At 44.7% G+C, this 27,031-nt stretch overlaps 1 protein-coding gene across 1 annotated transcript in view; it reads left to right on the forward strand.

Moving 5' to 3' along the window:
• The window catches only part of zgc:64106 (uncharacterized protein LOC393348 homolog), a 74,348-nt gene that overhangs the window by 19,568 nt on the left and 27,749 nt on the right, over nt 1-27,031 (forward strand). The window contains exons 2-3 of the mRNA XM_034167099.1: nt 2,330-2,569; nt 23,911-24,000. Coding sequence (XP_034022990.1) covers nt 2,330-2,569; nt 23,911-24,000 — 330 coding nt within the window. The remainder of the gene's footprint in view (nt 1-2,329; nt 2,570-23,910; nt 24,001-27,031) is intronic.

Below are 27,031 nucleotides of genomic sequence, written 5' to 3' on the forward strand. Positions count from 1 at the left end.
CTGGTTATTTAGCGCTGGGTTCAGTCAGACGCAGGTCCGCTCCTCAACCCGCGTCGGCACATAACATGAAGAAATTAACAAACTGAAAATATGGTTTGACCAAAACAAATTGTCATTGCATGTTTTAAGTTATAAAATACATCTATCAACTGTTTCAGAAGACCATAACAGGTCGGTTTAACATAAAAATATTAAATATTACTCACAGACATATGCTCTTCAGGGTTTTAGCGGGGAAAAATTAGGATAAAGCAAAATAAAACAATGAATCCACAAATCAGTAGATCGAAGCACTGCTTCAATCGGTTCAAGGTTCAAAGCAAAGCCACGCTGTAGAAAAGTTGATTACAGACCTGCAGCGGGTCTGTAATCAAGGTAGAGAAATTGTCATTTTCCTGACAAACACCCCCCCCAAAACAACAGCCACTCTGAAGGACCGATTAGGGAATCGTTAAGCAAAAAGCTTATTGATGTTGGTGGATTGAATCATTTCTTAACGATACCCGAAAGAAAGTGGCTCTTGATACCCATCCCTACCCACGATTCCCTCCATACAGTTGTCATGGAGGAGAAAACTATCTACAAAGAGCAAAACCATTTTTTGGACCAGGCTGTAATCATGTTTATTTCTGCTCTCAGGATCAAAGTCTTAGTTCATTCAGGATTTCAGTTCTGCATGACAAATCCCAGAGGCATGCACATGTGGCAGACAGACGGAGTCAGATGACAGCTCCAGGTGCCGGGTTTAGGAGTGCAGCAATACAGCAGAGTTCTCTGGGTGACTGCACTCAAAATACCACAGCTCCATTCACTCAGGAGCTTAGCAGCTGCATGCAGCCCACTCCAGACTGTTAGTGGATCTGATCACTGATGATACAAAATAACTGAAGAGTTCAGCCAGTAGAAAAAAAAACTAGATTACTGTGCACCCTGTTCCTGAAACAGTGCAGAAGCGCACAAAGTCTGATCAAAGAACAACTGCTGTTTACTGAACTACATGGAAAGGTTAGTACCATCCCAACAACACCGTCCCTACTGTGAAACATGGGGGTGGAAGCATCATGCTTTGGGGGGTGTTTTTCTGCACATGGGACAGGACAACTGCACTGTATTAAGGAGAGGCTGACCGGGACCATGTATTGCGAGATTTTGGGGAACAACCTCCTTCCCTCAGTTAGAGCAGTGAAGATGGGTCGTGGATGGGTCTTCCAACATGACAATGACCCAAAGCACACAGCCAGGATAACCAAGGAGCGGCTTCGTAAGAAGCATATCAAGGTTCTGGAGTGGCCTAGCCAGTCTCCAGACCTAAACCCAATAGAAAATCTTTGGAGGAAGCTCAAACAGCCCAGTAACCTGGCTGATCTAGAGAAGATCTGTGTGGAGGAATGGGCCAAAATCCCTGCTGCAGTGTGTGCAAACCTGATGAAAAACTACAGGAAACGTTTGAGCTCTGTAATTGCAAACAAAGGCTACTGTACCAAATACTAACATTGATTTTCACAGGTGTTGAAATACTTATTTGCAGCAGTAACATATAAATAAATTATTTAAAAAAAAATCATACAATGTGATTTCCGGATGTTTGTTTTTTTATGTCTCTCACAGTGGACATGCACCTAAGATGAAAATTTCAGACCCCTCCATGATTTGTAAGTGTGAGAACTTGCAACATTGCAGGGTGTTCAAATACTTATTTTCCTCACTCTACATGGATCAAGACCAGGCACCTAAGTGGCTCTACTCTAGTCTTCTACTCTTCTATTTTACTCTTCCTTTTTAGATATACCTTAGTATACTAGCATAGTTCCACCTTAGAATTGGAATATAATATCTAAGATATACCTTACTGAATTTTCATGGTTACTTTTGAGATGTAGGGATAGATTGGTTGTCTACCAGTGCGTTGCCATCTATTCTGGGAAGAGCCTTTTTGGATTTATAAATTACAGGCTAATAAATGTTGTTTTTTATTTTATTGCACTATCCTTTTGAGAAAATATTTGTATATCATCTCCTGGATGTTTTGGGCATGCTCATACTTTTTGGAATACCAGGTTTCACCAGGTTTTCTGATTGGTGGACAGAACGTTCATAAGGACCTTTCCGTCCTGGGTGAACTGTTTTGTTCTTTGATGAAGGCTTGTTCCCAAAACACGTCTTGTTCTAGGAATGGTTAAATATTTCATATTGAGTAGTCTGTTGACACACTTTTTATCCTAATCTCACGTGTGTGTTGACTGCTGTCTATTATGAACCTTTTTTTTAATGAACTGAGTATTACAGTTAATTATTTTGCTGTTTTGTTTTTGTTCTCCTGCCCCACTAGGGATTGGGAAGTTCATTGCCCTTGATCTTGCACGTCGTGGTGCACGTGTCATCTTGGCCTGCCGAAGCAAGGAGCGAGGAACGGCAGCACTTAAAGAAATTCGAGAAGTGTCAGGAAACTCTGATGTTCACCTGTACTTGGTGGACCTGGCTTCTCTGGACTCTGTGAGACAGTTTGCTGAGAGGATTCTTGAGGAAGAAAAGGCTCTCCACATTCTTGTAAACAATGCTGGAGTGTCAGGTGATATGAATTTATTAAAATTTTTACCATGCTTACAACCTCATGCAAAACAAATGAAATCATTTTTCTAAAGCTGCACAAAACATCTTTGAAAGTTTAAGTGCCACAAATTGCAATGATATAAGATAAGAGGGGGTTTATTTAGGTAATGTTAATATTGTATTTCATAAGCTTTTTTTAATGTAACTACTAATAATAATTGATAACTGACTACTTCAGTTGTTAACTGCTGCATTAGCACTGTTTTGTTTTCTGTTCATACAATGAAGACAAAACTGTTTTTTTTTATAACCGTGAAAAGATGCCTGAAGCATTACACAGTACTGTATCAGCATTATAATTTGAAATCTATTCCTGTGAGTGCATTTGTATTCTGCGTAGATATACATTGTTCAACCCTCAACATTTGTATAGTGATAGCTGACTGATTCCCATTTAATCTTCAGGGATAGAGGTTGGTTGAGGAAAGACAACTAACCCTAGAAATTTTTGCTTGACACTCCAACAATTCTTTGTTATTCTTTGAGTAAAAGAACTATTGTCAAAAACACACCATTTTACATTCCATCTAGATGTGACTATGCTACATAGTGGTTTATGCAGCCCAATGTGACGCTTTTTAAAAAAAGTGCCACATTTTTGTGACAGTATTACAAACTTATTGATTACTTGACTTTTCGTGGTAGTATCACGAAATGGCCTGCGATTGGGTTGGTTTTATGCCATTAGGATGTTGCACATGCCCTTGAAAGTGCTTCACAAAAGGGTTTTTTAATAGCATATCTCTGAGAACTAAGAAACGTTTGTGCTTATACAATCCCAATTCCAATAAAGCTGGGACTTTGTGTGAAATGTAAATAAAAACAGAATATAATGATTTGCAAATCCTCTTCAACTTATATTCAATTGAATACACCACAAAGACAAGATATTTAATGTTCAAACTGATAGACTTTTTTGTTTTTGTGCAAATATTTTCTCATTTTGAAATGGATGCCTGCAGCACATTTCAAAAAAGCTGGGACAGTGGTATGTTTGCCACTGTGTTACATCACCTTTCCTTCTAACAACACTGAGTAAGCATTTGGAAACTGAGGACACTAATTGTTGAAGCTTTGAAGGTGGATTTCTTTCCCATTCTTGCTTTCTTGCAACAAAAGACTGGGAAAGTTGATGAATGCTCAAAGAACACCTTTTTGGGACATTCCACAGGTGAACAGGTTAATTGGAAACAGGTGAGTGCCATGATTGGGTATAAAAGGAGGATCCTTAGATCCTCCTTTTAAAGTTGACCTTGACCTTGACCTTGATCCCCAAAAGGCTCAGCTGTTCAGGAGCAAAGATGGGGTGAGGATCACCACTTTGTGAACAACTGTATGAAAAAATAGTCCAACAGTTTAAGAACAATATTTTTCAAAGTTCAATTGCAAGGAATTTAGGTATTCCATCATCTACAGTCCATAATATAATCAGAAGATTCAGAGAATCTGGAGAACTTTCTACACGTAAGCGGCAAGGCTGAAAACCAACATTGAATGCCCGTAACCTTCGATCCCTCAGGCGGCACTGCATTAAAAACCGACATCATTGTGTAAAGGATCTTACCACGTGGGCTCAGGAACACTTCAGAAACCCATTGTCATTTAACACAGTTCGTCGCTACATTTACAAGTGTAAGTTAAAACTCTACCATGCAAAGCAAAAGCCATACATCAACAACATCCAGAAACACCGCCGCCTTCTCTGTGTCCGAGCTCATTTGAAATGGACAGACCCAAAGTGGAAAGGTGTGTTGTGGTCTGATGAGTCCAGGTTTCAAATTGTTTTTGGAAATCATGGATGTCGTGTCCTCCAGAAAAAGAGGAAAAAGACCATCCAGATTGTTACCAGAGCAAAGTTCAAAAGCCAGCATCTGTGATGGTATGGGGGTGTGTTAGTGCCCATGGCATGGGCAACTTACATATCTGTGATGGCACCATCAATGCTGAAAGGTACATCCAGGTTTTGAGAAGCACATGCTGCCATCCAAGCAATGTCTTTTTCAGGGACATCTCTGCAAGTCAATGCCAAGTCACATTCTGTACGTGTTACAACAGCGTGGCTTTGTAGTAAAAGAGTGCGGGTTCTAGACTGGCCTGCCTGCAGTCCAGACCTGTCACATTGAAAATGTGTGGTGCATTATGAAGCTCAAACGGAGACCCTGGAGTGTTGAACAACTGAAGCTGTACATCAAGCAAGAATGGGAAAGAATTCCACCTACAAAGCTTCAACAATTAGTGTCCTCAGTTCCCAAACGCTTATTGAGTGTTGTTAGAAGGAAAGGTGATGTAACATGGTGGTAAACATACCACTGTCCCAGCTTTTTTGGAACATGTTGCAGGCATCCATTTCAAAATGAGCAAATATTTGCACAAAAACAATAAAGTTTATCAGTTTGAACATTAAATATCTTGTCTTTGTGATGTATTTAATTGAATATAGGTTGAAGAGGATTTACAAATTATTGTATTCTGTTTTTACACAATGTCCCAACGTCATTGGAATTGGGGTTGTTGTTTTCAGGGCAAAGAATTCATATTTTAATGTTTACACTTCCAATTTCTTGCAGTTTTTGCGGTACAGAAGATTAAAGGTACACTCCTGCAGAACAATCTCTGATGAACTGCATGAGGGAAATGGTGGTCACACCAGTAGGCCGTGGGACAGCATGGTCCCACATCCACCACCACCCCCCCCCCCCCACGCCACACACACACACACACACAACCCTGACCTACAACCCTATAAATTTGGTATCATTAGAAAGTTTAAGATGTCTAGATTACAAAAATAACTGGTAACAGTAAAAATAGTGGGCCTCACTATGACATATGGCAATATTGGATTGCTACACTGTCATTAACCACCCTATGACTTATCAGGACTGGGTGACAGGTTTGGCTGGATGCAAATGCAAGACTCTGACAACAAGCTCTGTAAGTAAAAGCAGTTTACTAAAACAGTACACTGGGTCTGGTACACAGTGAGGCAGTCCAACAAGAGTAACAATACCAAAAATATCAGGCAAAGGTGTGGTCGAGGATACAGGTAGGTAGTTGTAACACATATGAGGCAAGCAGGTCGAGAATACACAAAACAGAACTGGAGAGAAGGCACTTGACGCATCAATCTGGCAAAGGAATAAGGCAAAGAGAGGAGCTTAAATACACCCAGGTGATGAGGTGCTAATTGGAAACAGGTGTGCGTGGAACACACCAGAAAGAGGGTATGGCCAGAGAGAGGGAAACACCCACCACCAAGAGCCAGCAGAGACAAACAAGAGAGAAAGGGACAGACAGACCCAAACAGGAAAAACCCCAGCAAGAGAACAAACAGAAAGTAACCAAAAAACTAAACAAAGAAATAAAAGCAAACCAAACTCAAATTCTAACATTACTGAATACAAAACTGTAAAAGAATGCCTGAGAGGAGCAGAAGAGACCACACATGAAGGAGGGCAAGAGTATGTCATTACAACCTTCAACATGGGGGTTTGTATGAAGGCATACCCTCTGATTTGCACAAGAACACTGTGCACAGAATTCAAAATGTAGTCGATTTTATATAAAGACAGCTTTCATTTAGTGTCTTATATGTCCTGTTTGCTTAAAAGATGATGATTTGGTAACTCTTTATGTTGTGCGGAAAAAATATCAGCTGTCATAATCTGACATTTACGTTTGGCTAGGGTAGGTCAATAAAAGTGCTCATATGTTATAGCGAGGCCCAGTATTTTTTACCTGTTATTTTTGTAATCTGGACATCCTAAGCTTTGTAATGATGGCAAATTTATAGGGTTGTGGGGAAGGGGAGCGGGGGGAGGGTGCACAAGGGACCATGCTGGCCCATGGCCTACATACAGTGCAACACATCTCCTTCGCATAGAGTTGATCAGGTTGTTCATTGTGGTCCGTGGAATGTTGGTCCACTCCTCTTGGCTGTGCAAAATTACTGGATATTGGCAGGAACTGGAACATGCTGCCATATACGCCAATCCAGAACATCCCAAACATGCTCAATGTACTGGAATACCATTAATCCAGCATGGGAAGAATATGGTGAAGCCTGTAGAGAAAAAAGCCAAACCATTTTTAAATAGCAAGATGGTGATTTAGAAATTATTTTAAAAATATTCCAAACTAGATTCTGTACTTTAAAGTGAAATTCATACTCAATTGTGGTAAAAATATTGGCAGTGGTTGAAGTCCTTTCATCTTGTATATTTTGTATGGGTTTCAGGCAGTGTTTTTCAAAACTATGTATGGCAAATTCACATGCAGATTTAGTCTTTACATGTGACAATACCCACCCATGGGGGCAGAATCACCATTTACAGTAGTGCTCAGAATAATAGTAGTGCTATGTGACTAAAAAGATTAATCCAGGTTTTGAGTATATTTCTTATTGTTACATGGGAAACAAGGTACCAGTAGATTCTGAGGTGAAAAGTGTGATGACACGGACCCACAACAGGGGGCGTAAATGAATGGTCAATGGAAATGCCAAAAGTAACAATTTAATGTCGTGAAATGTGCACAACGGAATACAGATACAGTTTTACACTACAGTCAATTACAAAGTCAATGACGTGTGGGCAGGCTCGAGGATAGGAGACGCCTATCCAGAGAAGAGTCGGGACCCACGCGATTTCCACTGCCAGCGGAGACCCGAGAGTCACCAGAGCCGCCAAGTCCTGAGTCCCCAGGTGGCCACCGCCTTCAGCTGTCGGACCGGGTACTGCTGGCAGGAAGCAAAGACAGATCAAGTGGGTGTGTGCACACCCAGCAAACAGTTCAGAACAATGGTGGAAAACACCTCCACCTCTTAATCACTCTACTCCCGAACTGGATGCAGATCCTAATGTCACTTTAGCAGTCCACAACCGAGGAGCGGAGTATGCCAACTCCCCAAACACAATGACTACTCTGTAGCGTACAAAAGGTTTGTCTGCAACGGTAGGAGTTAACTCACACAGAAGTAAAGACGTTACTACTGTTAAAGATTTTCAGTCTGAGCGGTTTACCTGTTCGGTAAGACGATTTCTCGGCAGAGATGTGGTGTCTTCTCCAGGCTTTTATGGGTGAGGTGTGATGAGGTGATGCATGACAGCTGTCAGCTCCAGGCTCCTGGAGCTCCTGGCGGCGGCTGCGCCCTCTGGTGCCTGAAGCCCGCCTTCAGGCAGGGCGCCCTCTGGCATTGGGCCAGCAGTACCTCCTCTTCGTGCGGCCCACACAACAGGACCCCCCCCCCCCCTCAACGGGCGCCTCCTGGCGCCCGACCAGGCTTGTTGGGATGCCGCTGGTAGAAATCGGCCAGGAGGGCCGGGTCCAAGATGTAGCTCCGCTTCACCCAGGAGCATTCCTCGGGTCCGTACCCCTCCCAGTCCACCAAATATTGGAATCCCCGGCCCCGTCGACAAACGTCCAGGAGCCTGCGGACGGTCCACGCAGGCTCCCCATCAATGATTCGGGCAGGAGGCGGCGCTGGTCCGGGGGTGCAGAGGCTGGAGGAGTGATATGGCTTAATCCTGGAGACATGAAAGACTGGATGTATCCGCAGTGAAGCTGGCAGCCTCAGCTTCACTGCGGCCGGGCTGAGGACTTTGGTGATTGCAAATGGTCCGATGTATCTGTCCTTTAGTTTTTGGGAATCAACATGCAGCGGGATGTCCTTGGTTGACAGCCATACCTCCTGCCCGGGCTGGTATGCAGGAGCCGGGGTACGCCGGCGGTCTGCATGGTCCTTAGCCCTTGTCCGGGCTTTCAGAAGAGCAGAGCGGGCTGTGCGCCACACCCGAGGGCACCTTCTGAGATGGGCCTGGACCGAGGGGACCTCGACCTCTCCCTCAATGGCTGGGAACAGTGGGGGCTGATACACCAAACATGCCTCGAAGGGGGAGAGGCCGGTCGCCGAGGAGATCTGGTTGTTGTGGGCGTACTCGATCCAGGCCAGATGTTGACTCCAGGCCGTTGGGTGCGCGGAGGTTACACACCGTAGGGCCTGTTCCAGATCTTGATTCGCCCGCTCTGCCTGTCCATTAGTCTGAGGGTGGTACCCGGACGAGAGACTCACTGTGGCCCCCAGTTCCCTACAGAAACTCCTCCAGACTTGCGAGGAGAACTGGGGACCACGATCCGAGACAATGTTCGTGGGGATACCATGCAGACGCACGACGTGGTGGACCAGGAGGTCTGCAGTCTCCTGGGCAGTCGGGAGCTCCGGGAGGGCCACGAAATGGGCCACCTTGGAGAACCAGTCCACTATCGTCAGGATGGTGGTCATACCCTGGGACGCAGGGAGACCCATGACAAAGTCCAGGCCTATGTGGGACCAGGGGCGACGAGGCACCGGCAGCGGCTGGAGGAGTCCTTGGGCCTTCTTGTGTTCAGCCTTGCCCCTGGCACAGGAGGTGCAGGCCTGGACGTACTCCCGGACGTCGGTTTCCAGTGATGCCCACCAGAAGCACTGCCGGACCACTGCCATGGTTCTTCGCACCCCTGGGTGGCAGGAGAGCTTGGAACCGTGACAGAAGTCCAAGACTGCAGCTCTGGCCTCTGGTGGGATGTATAGCCTGTTCTTTGGTCCATCTCCGGGGTCCGGGTGTCGTGTCAGGGCCTCCCGGACGGTCTTCTCCACGTCCCAGGTGAGGGTTGCGACAACAGTGGACTCGGGGATTATGGTGTCCGGTGGATCCGACAGCTCTGGCCTGACCTCCTCTTCATGCACCCGGGACAGTGCATCGGACCGTTGGTTCTTGGTCCCGGGGCGATACGTGATCTGGAAGTCAAACCCAACGAAGAACAGTGACCAACGGGCTTGCCTGGGGTTCAGACGCTTGGCGGTCCGGATGTACTCCAGGTTCCGATGGTCCGTGAAAACCGTGAAAGGCACCGTAGCTCCCTCCAAAAGGTGTCTCCACTCCTCAAGAGCTTCTTTCACCGCCAGAAGTTCCCGATTGCCGACGTCATAGTTCCTCTCAGCCGGGGTCAACCTGCGGGAAAAATAGGCACAAGGATGGAGAACCTTGTCGGACTCCCCACTCTGGGACAGCACGGCTCCTATCCCTGAGTCAGAGGCATCCACTTCCACTATAAACTGGCGATCGGGGTCGGGCTGCACCAGAACTGGTGCAGTTGAGAATCGGCGTTTCAACTGCATAAACACGGCTTCACACCGATCCGACCAGGTGAAGGGGACTTTAGTGGAGGTCAGGGCTGTCACGGGGCTAACAACCTGACTGTAGCCCTTTATGAACCTCCGGTAGAAATTTGCAAAGCCGAGGAACTGTTGCAGTTTCCTACGGCTTGTCGGTTGGGGCCAATCTCTCACCACCGCAACCTTGGCCGGATCAGGGGCGACGGAGTTGGAGGAGATAATGAACCCCAGGAAGGACAAAGAAGTGCAGTGGAACTCACACTTCTCGCCCTTCACAAACAGCCGGTTCTCCAATAACCACTGCAGGACCTGACGTACATGCTTGACATGGGTCTCAGGATCCGAGGAGAAGATGAGAATATTGTCAAGGTATACGAAGACGAACCGATGCAGGAAGTCCCGCAAGACGTCATTAACCAATGCTTGGAACGTCGCGGGCGCATTGGTGAGGCCGAACGGCATGACCAGGTACTCAAAATGACCTAATGGGGTGTTAAATGCCGTCTTCCACTCGTCTCCCTTCCGGATCCGAACTAGGTGATACGCATTCCTAAGATCCAGTTTCGTGAAGATTTGGGCTCCATGCAAGGGCGTGAACACTGAATCTAACAGAGGTAACGGGTATCGGTTGCGAACCGTGATCTCGTTCAGCCCTCTGTAGTCAATGCATGGACGGAGTCCGCCGTCCTTTTTGCCCACAAAAAAGAAACCAGCACCCATCGGGGAGGTGGAGTTCCGGATCAACCCGGCAGCTAGGGAGTCCCGGATGTAGGTCTCCATTGATTCGCTTTCCGGCCGTGAGAGGTTGTACAGCCTGCTGGACGGGTACTCAGCTCCCGGTATCAAATCAATGGCACAATCGTACAGACGGTGCAGGGGCAGCGTGAGTGCCAGATCCTTGCTGAAAACGTCAGCGAGGTCATGGTACTCGGCTGGCACCGCCGCTAGATTGGGGGGACTAAAACCTCCTCCTTAGCTATCACACCGGGTGGAACCGAGGATCCTAAACACTCCCGGTGGCAGGTTTCGCTCCACTGCGTCACAACCCCAGACAGCCAATCAATCTGGGGATTGTGCTTTAGCATCCATGGAAAGCCCAAAATCACTCGGGAGGTAGAAGGTGTTACAAAAAACACAATCTCCTCCCTGTGATTCCCAGACACAACCAATGTCACTGGCTGTGTCTGGTGCGTGATTAATGGGAGCAGGGTGCCATCTAGTGCCCGTACATTCAATGGTGACGGTAAGGCCACTAGAGGGAGCCCAACCTCCCTAGCCCATCTGCTGTCCAGCAGATTCCCCTCTGACCCCGTGTCCACCAGTGCTGGGGCGTGAAGGGTTAGATCCCCACTCAGGATCGTAACTGGGATGCGTGCGGATTTGCGGGATTTCCCCACGTGAGTATTATGGCCCAGAATGAAGAGGGACGACTCGTGCCCGGCCACGCCCTTCGCCCTGCTCCCGACGATGTTCTTCTCATCGGTTGTCTAACAGTATAACCAGGTCGATAAGCCCGTCAAAATCCCGTGGCTCGTCCTTAGCCAGCAGATGCTCTTTCAGGACCAGAGACAGTCCTTTTACGAAGGCGGCGCGGAGTGCAACATTATTCCAGCCGGACCTCGCTGCCGCGATGCGGAAGTCGACTGCATATTCGGCTGCACTCCGACGCCCCTGTCTCATTGACAGTAGCACGTTCGAAGCGGTCTCGCCTCTGTTGGGGTGATCAAACACTTGTTTGAACTCCCGCACAAACCCAGTATATGTCGTTAGGAGCCAAGAATTCTGCTCCCAGAGCGCCGTAGCCCAGGCGCGTGCCTCTCCTCGAAGCAGATTTATTACATAAGCCATCCGGCTGGCATCAGTCGCGTACATAATAGGACGCTGTGGAAAGACGAGCGAACACTGCATCAAGAAGTCAGCGCACGTCTCGACACAACCTCTGTACGGCTCCGGAGGGCTTATGTATGCTTCAGGGGACGGGGGGGTGCTCGTTGAACGACCACTGGAATATCTGTATGTGGCACTCGGTCAGCAGGAGGAGGTGCCGCAGCAGCGCCCTGCGCGTGCGCTTCCACCTGAGCGGTGAGAGCCTCCATCCTCCGATTGAGAATAACGTTCTGCTCGGTTACCAAGTCCAACCAAGCAGTGAAGGCAGTTAAGATTTGCTGCAGCTCACCCAACATGCCTCCTGCTGGCCCCTGTGCACCCTGCGTTTCCATTGGAGGTTCACTCGATGGTTGATGCCCCTCGGGATCCATGACGTGGCCGAGAAATCCTGTTGTGAAAAGTGTGATGACACGGACCCACAACAGGGGGCGTAAATGAATGGTCAATGGAAATGCCAAAAGTAACAATTTAATGTCATGAAATGTGCACAACGGAATACAGATACAGTTTTACACTACAGTCAATTACAAAGTCGGTGACGTGTGGGCAGGCTCGAGGATAGGAGACACCTGTCCAGAGAAGAGTCGGGACCCACGCGATTTCCACTGCCAGCGGAAACCCGAGAGTCACCAGAGCCGCCAAGTCCTGAGTCCCCAGGTGGCCACCGCCTTCAGCTGTCGGACCGGGTACTGCTGGCAGGAAGCAAAGACAGATCAAGTGGGTGTGTGCACACCCAGCAAGCAGTTCAGAACAATGGTGGAAAACACCTCCACCTCTTAATCACTCTACTCCCGAACTGGATGCAGATCCTAATGTCACTTTAGCAGTCCACAGCCGAGGAGCGGAGTACGCCAACTCCCCAAACACAATGACTACTCTGTAGCATACAAAAGGTTTGTCTGCAATGGTAGGAGTTAACTCACACAGAAGTAAAGACGTTACTACTGTTAAAGGCTGAGCGGTTTACCTGTTCGGTAAGACGATTTCTCGGCAGAGATGTGATGTCTTCTCCAGGCTTTTATGTGTGAGGTGTGATGAGGTGATGCATGACAGCTGTCAGCTCCGGGCTCCTGGAGCTTCTGGCGGCGACTGCGCCCTCTGGTGTCTGAAGCCCGCCTTCAGGCAGGGCGCCCTCTGGCTTTGGGCCAGCAGTACCCCCTCTTCGGTGGCCCACACAACAAGATTCAGTAGATTCTCACAAATCCAACAAGACCAAGCATTCATGATATGCACACTCTTAAGGCTATGATATTGGGTTATTAGTAAAAAAAAAAAAAAAGTAGAAAAGGAGGTGTTCATAATAATAGTAGTGTGGCATTCAGTCAGTGAGTTCGTCAATTTTGTGGAACAAACAGGTGTGAATCAGGTGTTCCCTATTTAAGGATGAAGCCAGCACCTGTTGAACATGCTTTTCTCTTTGAAAGCCTGAGGAAAATGGGACGTTCAAGACATTGTTCAGAAGAACAGCGTAGTTTGATTACAAAGTTGATTGGAGAGGGAAAAACCTATATGCAAGTGCAAAAAATTATAGGCTGTTTATCTACAATGATCTCCAGTGCTTTAAAATGGTTTTAAAAAAACAGACGTGTGGAAGAAAACGGAAAACAACCATTAAAATAGATAGAAGATTAACCAGAATGGTAAAGGCTCATCCATTGATCAGCTCCAGGATGATCAAAGACAGTCTGGAGTTACCTATAAGTGTTGTGACAGTTAGAAGACGCCTGTGTGAAGCTAATTTATTTGCAAGAATCCCCCGCAAAGTTCCTCTGTTAAATAAAAGACGTGCAGAAGAGGTTACAATTTGCCAAAGAACACATCAACTGGCCTAAAGAGAAATGGAGAAATATTTTGTGGACTGATGAGAGTAAAATTGTTCTTTTTGGGTCCAAGAGCCGCAGACAGTTTGTGAGACGACCCCCAAACTCTGAATTCAGTTCACAGTGAAGACAGTGAAGCATGGTGGTGCAAGCATCATGATATGGGCATGTTTCTCCTACTATGGTGTTGGGCCTATATATCGCATACCAGGTATCATGGATCAGTTTGGATATGTCACAATACTTGAAGAGGTCATGTTGCCTTATGCTGAAGAGGACATGCCCTTGAAATGGGTGTTTCAACAAGACAGTGACCCCAAGCACACTAGCAAAATCTTGGTTCCAAACCAACAAAATTAATGCCTTGCACATGTGAAGAAATCATGAAAAACTGTGGTTATACAACTAAATACTAGTTTAGTGATTCACAGGATTGCTAAAAAAGCAGTTTGAACATTATGGTTTTGAGTTTGTAGCGTCAACAGCAGATGCTACTATTATTGTGAACACCCCGACAAATATATTTATTAAATTTTTCAATTACTACAAAAAAAAAACATACAGAAACAACACCTACAATAGAACATAAAGGCACATCCATTGATACTCTAAAGCACATAATATTCCAAACTGGAAGAAGAAGAAGAAAAAAAAAAAAACGCATAAGCGACATGGTTTCATTGTTTTAGCAGATGCTTATCATGAGAGAAAACACCAGAAAAAAAACAAATTGGGTGGGGGGGGGAGCAGCAGACAGGAATATAATGTGTATTCACAGAAATAGCAGGCTACAGGGCTGCAGTAAAATCATCCCCTTCCAGAAATTCCATAAATGATCCCCAAATCTTCATAAGTCTTACATTTCCCCTTAACTATACAAGTCAGTTTTTCCATAGCAATACTCTGCAATGGCCCCTCAACCCAATTTTGTGTACTTGGTCTATGAACTGATTTCCATGACGGTGCAATTTTATTTTTGGCTTCAAGAAAACATTCTCATCAACCATTTATACTGTAATAACGTGAACCGTGTATTTATTGTTTGAACCTGACACTGTAAACATATCTCCTTCCATTCTTCTACAGTAATTTCCTCATTAAGATCTGCACACCATGCAAGCCTTTTACCCTCTGAGGAGTCTTTACTTCCAGCTATAATGATTTGGTAAAATCTGGAGATGAGCCTTGCTGCTCCATAATGGTTCACCACAATCAATTCCAAAGAATTCTGAGTGGGAAGAGCTAGGGAATTTTGAGTCTTTGATATATAGTTTCTTATCTGCAGGAATTTGAAAAAAATGTTTTGAGTTGATATTAAACTTGTCCTTGAAACTTAAAAGGATATCATTGTCGTATAAATCTGTTACTTTACTGATACCTTTATCCACCCATGACTTAAAACCAAGATCATTGGTGCCTGGACTAAAATTCCTATTCCCCCAAACAGGGGTAAATTGGGACAAAGGAGCATTTTCTTTAAGGTAGTTTAACACCTCATGCCAAATTATTACAGTATTCCTAACAAAGGGATTTTGAGTATTTTTTTTTTCAATATGGAGACATTTGCTAAGTAGAGATATAGACTTACGGTAACTTTAGAGATTGTGATTTCTTCTATCTTCACCCACTGTAAAGCTGTTTTAGGTCCAAACCAATATGAGGCTGCTCTTAATTGTGCTGCCCAATTGTATCCCTGGAGGAAAGGCAAAGGCAATCCTAATCCCCCCATCATAGGGTAAATACAACAAGGTCAGGCGCAGTCTGGAGCATCTGCTGTTCCAAATAAAGTGACTAAAGATCTGATTCATTCTGGTGAAAAAATCAGTGGGGGTGGAATGGTTTGAAACAGGTAAAGGAACTTAGGAAGAATATTCATTTTCAAAATGTTAAGTCGTCCAATCATGGATAATGGTAGTGATTTCCATCTGTTGATAGATTCTACTACAGAGTTTACCACAGGGTTTTAATTAGCTGGTACCATAGCATCGATTGTAGTTGTAATTTTAACACCAAGATACGTAAAACTTTCCAAAACATTCTTGCAAGGTGTGTAGAGAGGTGGGAATAATCTTTCTGAATTTTTCAAAAACATGATGTTAGATTTAGTTGCATTGACTTTATATCCTGAAAAGCTTCCGAATATCCCTATTACCTGTAATAAGTTGGGTATAGATCTTTTAAGATTACTCAAAAAGAGAACAACGTCATCAGCGTATAGTCCAATCTTATTCTCAATATTAGTTATCTTGATGCCGGCAATCTCTTTATAATTTCTAATCGCAATAGCTAAGGGCTCAATAGCCAATACAAAAAGGAGAGGGGACAGAGGGCACCCCTGTCTTGTGCTTCTATGTAGAGAAAATTGCCCTGACACCATATAATTAGTCAAAACTGAAGCCTTAGAGTCATGATACAGGACCTTTATCCATCTAAGGAAGTAGCTGCCTATTCCAAAATGGTTAAGCACTTCAAACAGATATGGGTGTTCAACCCTGTCAAAGGCCTTTTCTGCATCAAGTCCTATTACAGCCATATCAGAAGATTCATTCTTAGCATGTACAATATTCAGCAATCTACGGACATTATGGAAACCCTGTCTTCCCTTTATAAAACCATTTTGATCTGAAGCAATAATTGATGGCAGATGTTTATCCAGCCTCCGGGCCAGAACTTTTGCTATTATTTTAACATCATTGTTGATTAAGGAAATAGGGCGGTATGATTCACACTTTGTAGAGAGTTTTCCTGGCTTCAAAATTAAAGTTATAAGTGCATTCCTAAGTGATAAGGGCAACTCACCCCTCTCTTATGATTCCTCACACATATTCAAAAAAGGGACAAGCAACATACCCTTAAACTTTTTATAAAAATCAATAGGAATACCGTCAGGCCCTGGTGCTTTACCTCCCTTCATATTATCAATAGCTGCTGATAATTCACTCAGTGAAATTGGAGACTTGAGTTCTTTCGTGGCTTCATTCCCTAGGACAGGTATTTCAATTCCGTCTAGGAAATCATGCATTGAGTGACACACTGTAGAATTTTCTGATGTGTACAACTTAGAATAGAATGACTGAAAGGTATTATTAATAACTTGCAAATTAGTGATAGTTGTTCCTTCCTCTGACTCAAGTTCTAAAACAGCTCTTTCATTTTGCTCTGTTTTTATATGCCTCGCCAATAGTTTCCCCGCTTTTTCTCCTTGGTCATAAAATGTTGTTTTAGTTTCATTAAACTGGATACAGCTTTGTTCGTGGATAACTCATTATACTGTGCTCTATGAATAGCTAGTTACTGTTTGGTCTCAACTGCCTCTAATATATTAATTTCAGTTTCAAGTTCTTTAATATCCCTTTCTAACTCTAGAAGTTTAAGGTGTTGTTTATTGGAAATACTACATGTATAACTGATCATTTGCCCTCGTATATAGGCTTTGAATGCCTCCCATCTTATAGATGCTGATGTTTGATCTGTATTGGCTTTAAAATATATTTTATATATACGAGGTCTCTTAGATAATAAACCAACCCTTTTATTTTTTTTTTTAACTATATGGATTTGAATGACATGCGATTACACCAATCATGCTTGAACCCTCGTGCGCATGCGTGAGTTTTTTCACGCGTGTCGGTGACGTCATTTCCCTGTGGGCAGGCCTTGAGTGAGATGTGGTCCCGCCCTCTCGGCTGAATTCCTTTGTTTCACACGCTGCTCGAGACGGCGCGCTTTGCTTTATCAAAATTTTTTCTGTACCTGTGAGGAATATCCGAGTGGACACTATTCGAGAAATTAAGATGGTTTTCTGTGAAAAGTTTAATGGCTGATGAGAGATTATGGGGTGTTTCTGTCGGTGTAAGGACTTCCCACGGAGCAGGACGTCCTGCAGCGCTTCCAGGCGCTGTCGTTGGCCTGTTTCGAGCTTAAAACATCCTAATTTAAGGCTTAATTCACCCAGGACATCGTGAGAGAACAGAGAAGATTCAGAAGAGGCCGGCATGAGGAATTTATACGGACATTCCACTGTTTAAGGACATTTTTTTAATGAAAGACGTACGCGCAAATTCGCCGAGTCGTTTCCGTGACGACTCGGCAAATCTGTGTGCGCCGCGACAGGAAAAACACCACCGTGTTGAAAACCATTTGTAGAATTCAGACGGCTTTTAATGGCTTTCAACAAGTGAGTAACTGAGAAATTGTTTAACAGCTTGGGCATGTTCCAACTTGCCCGTTAAGATTTCCAACGGAGGTGTTTTCCTGCCGCGACCCCCCGCGGTTGGGTCCGGCCCGACATGCGACTCTGCCCGCACGTTCTTTCATTACAAAATGACCGTTAACAATGGAATGTCCGAATAAACTCCTCATGCCGACTTCTTCTGAAAGTTCTCTGTTCTCTGACGACTTACTGCGTCAACAGAGCCTGAAATGTGGAAGTTTTCAACTTGAAACGGCGAGACGCTGCCGCCTCGAAGCGCAGATCGCCGTCAGGCGCCGTGGACCGTCCTTAAAGCGACACTACCAGACCAAAATCTCTCATCAGCCGTTAAAATTTTTACCGAAAACCAGCTGAATTTATTGAATGGTGTCCACTCAGTTGTGCCTTACAGTTTTGAAAAAAATTTTATCAAACAAAGCAACAGTCTCTGAGCCATTCCTAAACAATGAAAAAAATCGACGAGCGGGTGGACGACTCCTCACTCAAAGCCTGCCCACAGGCGAATGACGTAACCGACAGGCGTGAAAAAACTCTTGCATGCCACAAGGGTTCAAGCATGTCTGATGTAATCACACGTGATTCAAATCCATATGGTTTTTGAAAAAATAATAAGGTCGGATACTTTTCTAATAGACCTCGTATATATATATATATATATATATATATATATATATATATATATATATATGTTCCCAGAAATTCCAAAAACTTATCATGCAGCCATCGTGGGCTTAACCACCACACCGAAGACCCCTTAGGAGCTGCACAAAGATTTAGCTCCTGCATATAGTGTTGAATCATTTTCCTGCTCTGCATGTGTGAAGGGTCTACCCCTGAGGATTTATCCAGAGTTGGATCAAGAGTACAATTAAAATCTCCTGCCAAACAGAGGCACCTATGTAGTGTTGATAAAGTCAGAAATAAGCTATCAAAGAAATGTGTATTATCATAATTAGGCCCATATATACATACCAGAATAATATCTTGATCCAGTAATGACCCCTGAACAAAACAACATATCTGCTGTCTGTGTCTTGTATGGTGTTATAGATTCTTAATGGAACAGAGGAGTGTATCAGTATTGCTACCCCTCTTGAATGTGAAGAATATGAAGCAGATATAATATGACCTGACCATCTCCTTTTTAGTGAAATATATTCATCAGACAGCAAATGAGTTTCCTGAACAAAAGCAATCTGTGTTTTTAATTGTTTCAGCCTGGATATTACTTGTTTTACCTTCACTATCTTCCTAAGACCCCTAACATTCCAAGAAGTCATATTTATTCTAATATCACCACTCATGATACAAGCAAACTACTAAACATATTAACATCCACTTTTTAACCATGTCATATAAAATATTGAATAGAGTGCCTCCAAAATTGACCATCATTAACAAACATAACGCAACAAACAGGAACTTCTCCCAAACACGACAAAAGTCAACCCTGTGCAGATGAACATGCACCCCCCCTTCCACGACCTCGGTTAGGGCCCCGTCCCACTGGCGTTTAGGAGGATTTGCATATGGACTGCGCACAAAATTGGCCCATATTCGCCAAACATCCGCAATATATGTATGAGTCGACCGTCATCCGAACATGCCCATGATCATCCACAGAGGCACACATGTCCGCAGCCAGGATTTTTGAGCTGTTCAAAAATCTGGTTGCGGATAACATCCGCCTTGCATACTCCATATATACTCAATTCATACACAATACATACTCACTCTATGCACTGTATATCTGCCGTTAATCGATGATATCCGCAACTGACGGGGATTTGCGGCTTGGCAGTGGACCGGGACAGTGTGTAAAACAGATATATTGCATGCCCATCATGTCCACATCACAAACTAAAATATGGTGTAGCGAATGCATACAAATTAGCCACGAATATAGCATTTTTATTACATTTGCTTTGCAGCTGATTTGCGGACAATCTGTGAATGCATAACAAACACGTCACGTAAACCCAAAGTACTATATGTGGCAGAAAGCGACATACCTGCCAGTCAGTGCCGGTCTGGCTGTGTAGATCCACAAAGACGTAGCTGCTGCAATCCAGGACTTTTATTTAACACCAACAAAAGGAAGAGTTGCTGTTTAGCCACAACTCCTGCTGAAGTCTGTTTTCTGTGACACTCTCAAAAAAACAAAAAAAAAACAAAACACTGTCTCACACCCTGAGTGGCTTCCCCCCTCCCACTCCCCAAACTCATGAACAGTTAACCCTCGCATGACAAAATGAACATCAACTCTGTGATCAACTAGTCCCAGTCCAGCACTTGCTCCAGAGGTTGTATTGTTGGTGTGAATAGTAATGCCGACAGCCCGAGTGAGCTTATTTATGACTGCAATGCAGATGCCGTGCACGTGCAACATGTGCGTGATGCATTCATAATACACCCGTAATACTGCCGTGATAATCTCAATGTGTCGGATCAGTTTCCTCACTACATGTGTTATATAACCATGATTGTTCATCATATATTCGCTATATATTATTAATATATCCGTAATTCATACTGGGACATTTGTCATTTTTGGCCATTTTTGTTGCGGACGACAACGAACGCCCGCAATTTGTATACTCAATTCATGCGCAACTGATCCTCTCCCCAGTGGGACAGAGCCCTTAGGCTCCAGTCTGATCCTTTAAAAGGAGCAGTGAGTTGCTGACAGTCCCCACAAAATAAAGAAAACAAACACTTAAGCAAAAAAAAAAAGTTTTCGGGCTTAATTTCCAGCATTTGTAAACAAAAATAGTTCAGATTAAAAAAAAAAAAAAGTTTGTTCTTGACCATATTAATTAATTCTCCTGACTTTCAATATTAACGGAGTCCACAGTGTCCTAGCTCAATGGACATAGCCAGACATTTTAAACAGCTGTAACTTAAGCTACAACTTTTTATCTTTAAGTTGTCGGCCTTTTCCATGATTTCTTGACAAAATATAGACTTTATAGATGCCTTTGGTCAAAAACCGCTCAATATGTACTGAATAGTATTCAAAATTATTTCAAATTTGCCGGACCTCAAGCCCGCACGACCGTTCAGCTGCTTGCCATAACCGGAAGTCCTGAACAGCCCCTTTTCTACTTTTTTTTTTTACTAATAGCCCAGTTTCATAGCCTTAAGAGTGTGCATATCGTGAATACTTGGTCTTGTTGGATTTGTGAGAATCTACTGAATCTACTGGTACCTTGTTTCCCATGTAACAATAAGAAATATACTCAAAACCTGGATTAATCTTTTTAGTCACATAGCACTACTATTATTCTGAACACTACTGTATCTTGTGTAAAACCTGCAAAAATTAGTTATTTCAAAATCATTAGCCTCTAGAATTTAGTGATTACTGCAGGTCTTGGACACACACCAATTATTTATGTGTTGTTGGGTGTTAAATTGTGGTACTGGATAAATTTTTTAAAATTAGAACTTGCTCTTAATTTGGAGACGGAAAACTGAAATATTCTCTGTCTGCAAGAAGATTCTTGGAGATGCTGAAATATAAACAAGACAATATGAACTAGACAATTAGAGGGTGATAAAAACAGAACTTTTATGAGTTCTGTTTTGTTTTGTTTTTAATGGGGGGGGATCACCCTGTAAATGTGAAATGTTTTCAAGTATTTTTCTGAGTTTTGAGCATCATCATAAAAAAACCCAACTATTTTAAATGGTTGAGTGTCACAATTTGGTTCCTTGACTTCTGAATAATCTGTCATTTTATTTTTAACAGTTTTAATCATTCACTTGCATCATCCAAGACTGACTGTTCAGAAATTGTGGGAGTACTATGACCACAGTCCAGGCAAACCATGTATGAAACCTGATTTGAGGCAGGAACACACTTTAGACTCACATTTAGACTGTAATTTAGAATTCCACCAGCTTTAATTTAAACTTAAAGGAGGTGATTTATGAATTGGTGATATGATCTCTAATGCATACCAGCTTGATAGTTGGCCCTTAGTGTCATGGGATGGAAATGTCATCAAATCCAAGCTGATCTCAAGAGTAAAATGCCAAATTGCAATTGCAATTTTTGAAAAAACTGTAAGGAATTAGAGTTGGAAACATAAAGATTTCATTTAAGTATTCTCAGACTCAGAGTCACTTTTATTGTCACTCGACCCTTACAGGCGGAACGAAATGCAGTTTCTCCAGGTCTTCTGTGATCTGTGCAAAACAATTTAATCTTACTTAGATCTCAATAATTTGCTACAAGGCTAAACGATATGAGGGGAAGTGCAACAGCACAGTCACAGATACTTTTTCAATCTTATCACCACACAAGCTGCTTCAACAAGAGCAGTCATATCGGGTTTTTGTTGTTGGAGGTTTTTCATGACATCATAGACCTTGGTCCAGAAATCATAGCTTCATTAGCACCTGAGGTCTGTTCTTACCTTCTGGTGACAATATGAAACCATGTGTTTTTGGTCACCCGCGAAATTCAAATCTACCTGTTGCTGTAGCATCAAGCTGCTCTAAAAACCATCACAAGAGGGCACTAATCCCACTTTTGCACTTTTTTTAAACATTATTTTCTGGGTTTCATTTTCTGTTTGTCCATCAAATACTTCCACATTTGCCAGTTTTGTTTGGTTTGTTTTTTATTTAAATCACAATTCCAGGTGAAGAACCTCCTATTTGAAGGGAAAAAAATGTCTGATGTGTAAAAAAAACATGTGAATGTATTTAAATATAACATTAAATGGTAAAAAATTATAACATTATTACTACTTTGTGGATACCTGCAGATGCTGCACCGATACTTTGTTATTGGTGCAGCATCTGCAGTGATGCGGTCGCTGTATCGGACCGTCGTGGTGAAGAGAGAGCTGAGTAGGGGGCAAAGCTCTCGATTTACTGATCGATCTACGTTCCGATCCTCACCTGTGGTCATGAGATTTGGCTCATGACCGAAAGAATGAGATTGCGAGTACAAGCGGCCGAGATGAGCTTCCTCCGCAGGGTGGCTGGGCACTCCCTTAGCGATAGGGTGAGGAGCTCGGTCACTCGAGAGGAGCTCGGAGTCGAGCCGCTGCTCCTCCACGTCGAAAGGAGTCAGTTGAGGTGGCTCGGGCATCTTTTCCGGATGCCCCCTGGACGCCTCGCTAGAGAGGTGTTCCGGGCGCGTCCCATTGGGAGGAGGCCCCGGGGAAGACCCAGGACACTCTGGAGGGACTACATCTCTCGGCTGGCTTGGGAACGCCTTGGGGTTCCCCCAGAGGAGCTGGGGGTGTGTGTGTGGATTGGGAGGTCTGGGCGGCTTTGCTTGAGCTGCTGCCCCCGCGACCCAACTCCGGATAAGGCGGAAGAAAATGGATGGATGGATGGACTACTTTGTGGAAGAACTGTGCTCTCAAATAATCTATACTTACATTATTGGTACTATTTGGCCTTACTGTCATCCAAAATAACATCATCAATTTTGACATGAAGAAGGCTCTGGGTTTGGAACCAACCTGCTTTCCACCCCCACCACCTGCTTTTTTTGTGCAAGTTCCCTCCAGGTACTCCAGCTTCCTCCCACCTTCAAAGACATGTCAGAATTGGTGACTCTAAACTGACCGTAGGTATGACTGTGTTCCTCTGTTTATGTGTGTACCCTGCCTCTCGCCCAATGATCGCTTGACCAACTGGATGGTTTTTCCACAGCTTACCTGGGTTTGTGTCCCAGTAGCTATGTCCCTTGTCAGCTTAGTGTGTGTGAGGGGGTGCTGTGTGCCCTCTGTGCCTGCAGCTTTGCAACACATCAGGGCCCCCAATGGTGGTGCAGGTCCACAAAGGTTGGTGGGTGAGCTCAGATGGTACTACTCTGGGTCCCACTGTGTATGAAGTTGTGTATGAAGATTGATATGAAAAAGCATCATGGCAAAAGACAAAATATTAATTCATATTGTTTGAGGTTTTTCTTACTGCAAAGTAAGTTGCTATGACACACTGTAGCTCCAAACCAACCTGCAGTCTATAATTTCTGGTCAACAGTGGGGATTCCAATAACTTTTCCGTACTCCTTACATACGGAAAGGTTAGGGCTATATTTGATTACAGTATCATCTCCAAAACTGGGTGTAGGCTCAGACACTGTGTTTTTCTTTCATTGTAACAGCTTAATTTAAACTGAGATACAATTTTCTATCATATAGTGAAGGGTGTCACTGAGACAGTGTGTAATCTTTTTTTGTTTATTTTAATTAAACAATTAGGATTACCCAGGGAAATGACCAAAGATGGACTGGAAGCCTCATTTGCCACAAATCATCTTGGACCATTCCTTCTCACCAACCTGCTGCTGGGTAAGAATCTTAAAACACATAAAAAAGGCCCTGTCTTGGCGACCTGTAGCACCCAGTGTAAATACGGCGCAAGTGCTTTCGGGGAGTGTCCAACTCCTCTTTGGCAAGTAAAGTAAGGTGTGGGCAGTGGCGGCTTTTAGTACGGGCTTTATGGGCCGCCGCCCAGGGTGCCATTTTTGGTGGGGCGGCACTGTGGGCAGGAGCACTGAAAAAAAAAAAAAATCTCCACCGCAAAATGGTTTTCTTGTCACTGTGTGTGGAATTGCCAAATTGGTGCCCTGCAGGCACCCTGCTTGCTCTCAGAGTTCACAGAAGCAGTGAGAAGGTGAAACGGGGAGGGGCGCATGGGTGACACGTCACCTCTTTGTAATGGAAGGCACAAGGCAGGGAGGGGCGGTGGTTCGTGGGCTCAAGTCAGTTACATCTCGACTTTCTTCCAAATAACACACATCTCATTCGTAATATTATGAATACAGGTCTATAATTCCTGCACGTTTTTCTGAATTGTGTGAAATGTCCTGCCACACACAGAGGATTCAGCTGCATCCAGACCTGGACACAGCTGAATCCTCTCTGTCTGTGGCAGGACATTTCACACAATTCAGAAAAACGTGCAGGAATTGCCGTGCGGTCTGAAAGCAGACAGACAAAGTGTGAGAACAAGTTTGAATGTCACCGGAGAGAAAAAGTGCCCACTTTTGGAAAAAAAAGTTTGCAGAAAGGACAGCCTGCCTATTTGTAAAGAGGGCTTAGAACTTGTGCTGTGTTCACATTACTAGCTGGCGTGACTGAATCTGACCCGTTTTTGTGCCTGCAAGAGTATGTTTTTACAAAAGATTTCCAGAAGCTGGCAACTATTTCTAATGTCATGTGCACTGACATAATAATAATAATAATAGTAATAATAATTACGTTTAAAATAAGGCTTATCTTCATAATTAACTGGTTTATTTGAGAGAGAAAAAGAATCACATTTGATTTTATTGGCATGAGAATGCTAGTAACATTTCAGTTTAGAATTTCTTTTGACCCACAGATGAAGAGGAAAAAAAGGTAAACACTACATTATCAAATTTCTGTGAAAGCTGAAAATTTAGCAGATTAGTTATTGCTAAGTATTTACACATTTAGCCTAATATTTACAAACATCAGTTAAATATTTAGCTAAATTGTTGTGAAAGTGTCGGTGACACGGACCCACAACAGGGGGCGTTAATGAACGGACAATGGATAAGCCAAAGTAACAATTTAATGTTGTGAATCGCACAACGACGTACAGACAATAACAATATGGTGACTGTCAATCATACACCAGGTGGCGTGTGGGCAGGCTCGACGATAGAAGACGCCTGGCGAGAGAAGAGCCGGATCCCACACAGCTTCCACCACCAACGGAGCTGAAGAACACCGGAGCCGCCAAGCCCTGCGCCCCAGGTGGCCGCTGTCTTCAGCAGTCAGACCCGGTACTGCTGGCAGAGAACAGAGACAGTCCTGATGAGTGTGAGGTCGCACACTCAGTAATCCCACAGTCTGTACACAATTAGGAGGGAGAACCTCCACCTCCAGCAACAATTTCACCCGTGCAGCTCCTGTTGGTCTCTTTCCTGGATGGAGTGAGAGACGAAGAACGTCGTCCTCTCACTGTCCGCCAATCCAGCCTCCGACAGAGCCCACAGGAACACGGCTGCACACAGAACAATGTTTTGGACAACAATAATTACAGCAGAGAAGGTTACCTGAATGGTAGCTGATTTCTCGGCGGGGAGGTGGAGTTGCAGTCCAGCCTTTATGGTGGTGGTGATGAGTAGTGGATGAGTGACAGCTGGTACGGATGATGAGTGACAGCTGTCACTCCTGGTCGCTCCGACGCCCTCTCGTGCTTGAAGCCCGCACTTCAAGCAGGGCGCCATCTTGTGGTGGTGGGCCAGCAGTACCTCCTCTTCAGCGGCCCACACAACAGGACCCCCCCTCAACGGGCGCCTCCTGGCGCCCGACCAGGCTTGTCCGGGTGACGGGTGCCTCTGGTGGGACGTACAACTTCTCCACGTCCCAGGTAAGGGTGGCCACGACAGTGGACTCGGGGATGATGGTGTCAGGGGGGTCTGAAGGCTCGGTCTTGACCTCCTCTTCATGCACCCGGGACAGGGCGTCAGATCGTTGGTTCTTTGTCCCGGGGCGGTAGGTGATCCGGAAGTCAAAACGCCCGAAGAACAGCGACCAGCGGGCTTGCCTGGGGTTCAGACGCTTCGCGGTCCGGATGTACTCCAGGTTCCGATGGTCCGTGAAAACCGTAATGGTACCGATGCTCCCTCCAACAGGTGTCTCCACTCCTCAAGAGCCTCCTTCACCGCAAGAAGTTCCCGATTGCCGACGTCATAGTTCCGTTCAGCTGGGTCAACCTGCGGGAAAAAGTAGGCACATGGATGGAGACCTTGTCGGACTCCCCGCTGTGGGATAGCACGGCTCCTATCCCTGAGGTCAGAGCGTCCACTTCAACTACGAACTGGCGCTTGGGATCGGGCTGCACAAGAACTGGTGCAGTCGAGAACCGGCGTTTCAACTCCCTAAACGCGGCTTCGCACCGATACCGACCAGGTGAAGGGGACTTTTGTGGCAATCGGGCTGTCAGGGGCTAACTACCTGACTGTAGCCCTTGATGACACCTCCGGTTTACGAAATTTTGCAAAACCGAGGAACTGTTGTAGTTTTCCTACTGTTCGTTGGTTGGGGCCAATCTCTCACCGCCGCAACCTTGGCCGGATCGGGGCGACGGAGTTGGAGGAGATTATGAACCCCAGGAAAATACAAAGAAGTGCGGTGACCTCACACTTCTCGCCCTTCACAAACAGCCGGTTCTCTAACAACCGCTGCAGGACCTACGTTACATGCTTGAACATGGGTCTCAGGATCCGGAGGAAAAGATGAGTATACGGCTAAGATACACGAGACAAACCGATGCGGAAGTCCCGCAAGACGTCATTACCAATGTCTTGGAACATCGCGGGTGCATTGGTGAGGCCGAAACGGCATC

Source organism: Thalassophryne amazonica, chromosome 3 (genome assembly GCF_902500255.1).
Source record: "Thalassophryne amazonica chromosome 3, fThaAma1.1, whole genome shotgun sequence".
Lineage (NCBI taxonomy): Eukaryota > Metazoa > Chordata > Actinopteri > Batrachoidiformes > Batrachoididae > Thalassophryne > Thalassophryne amazonica.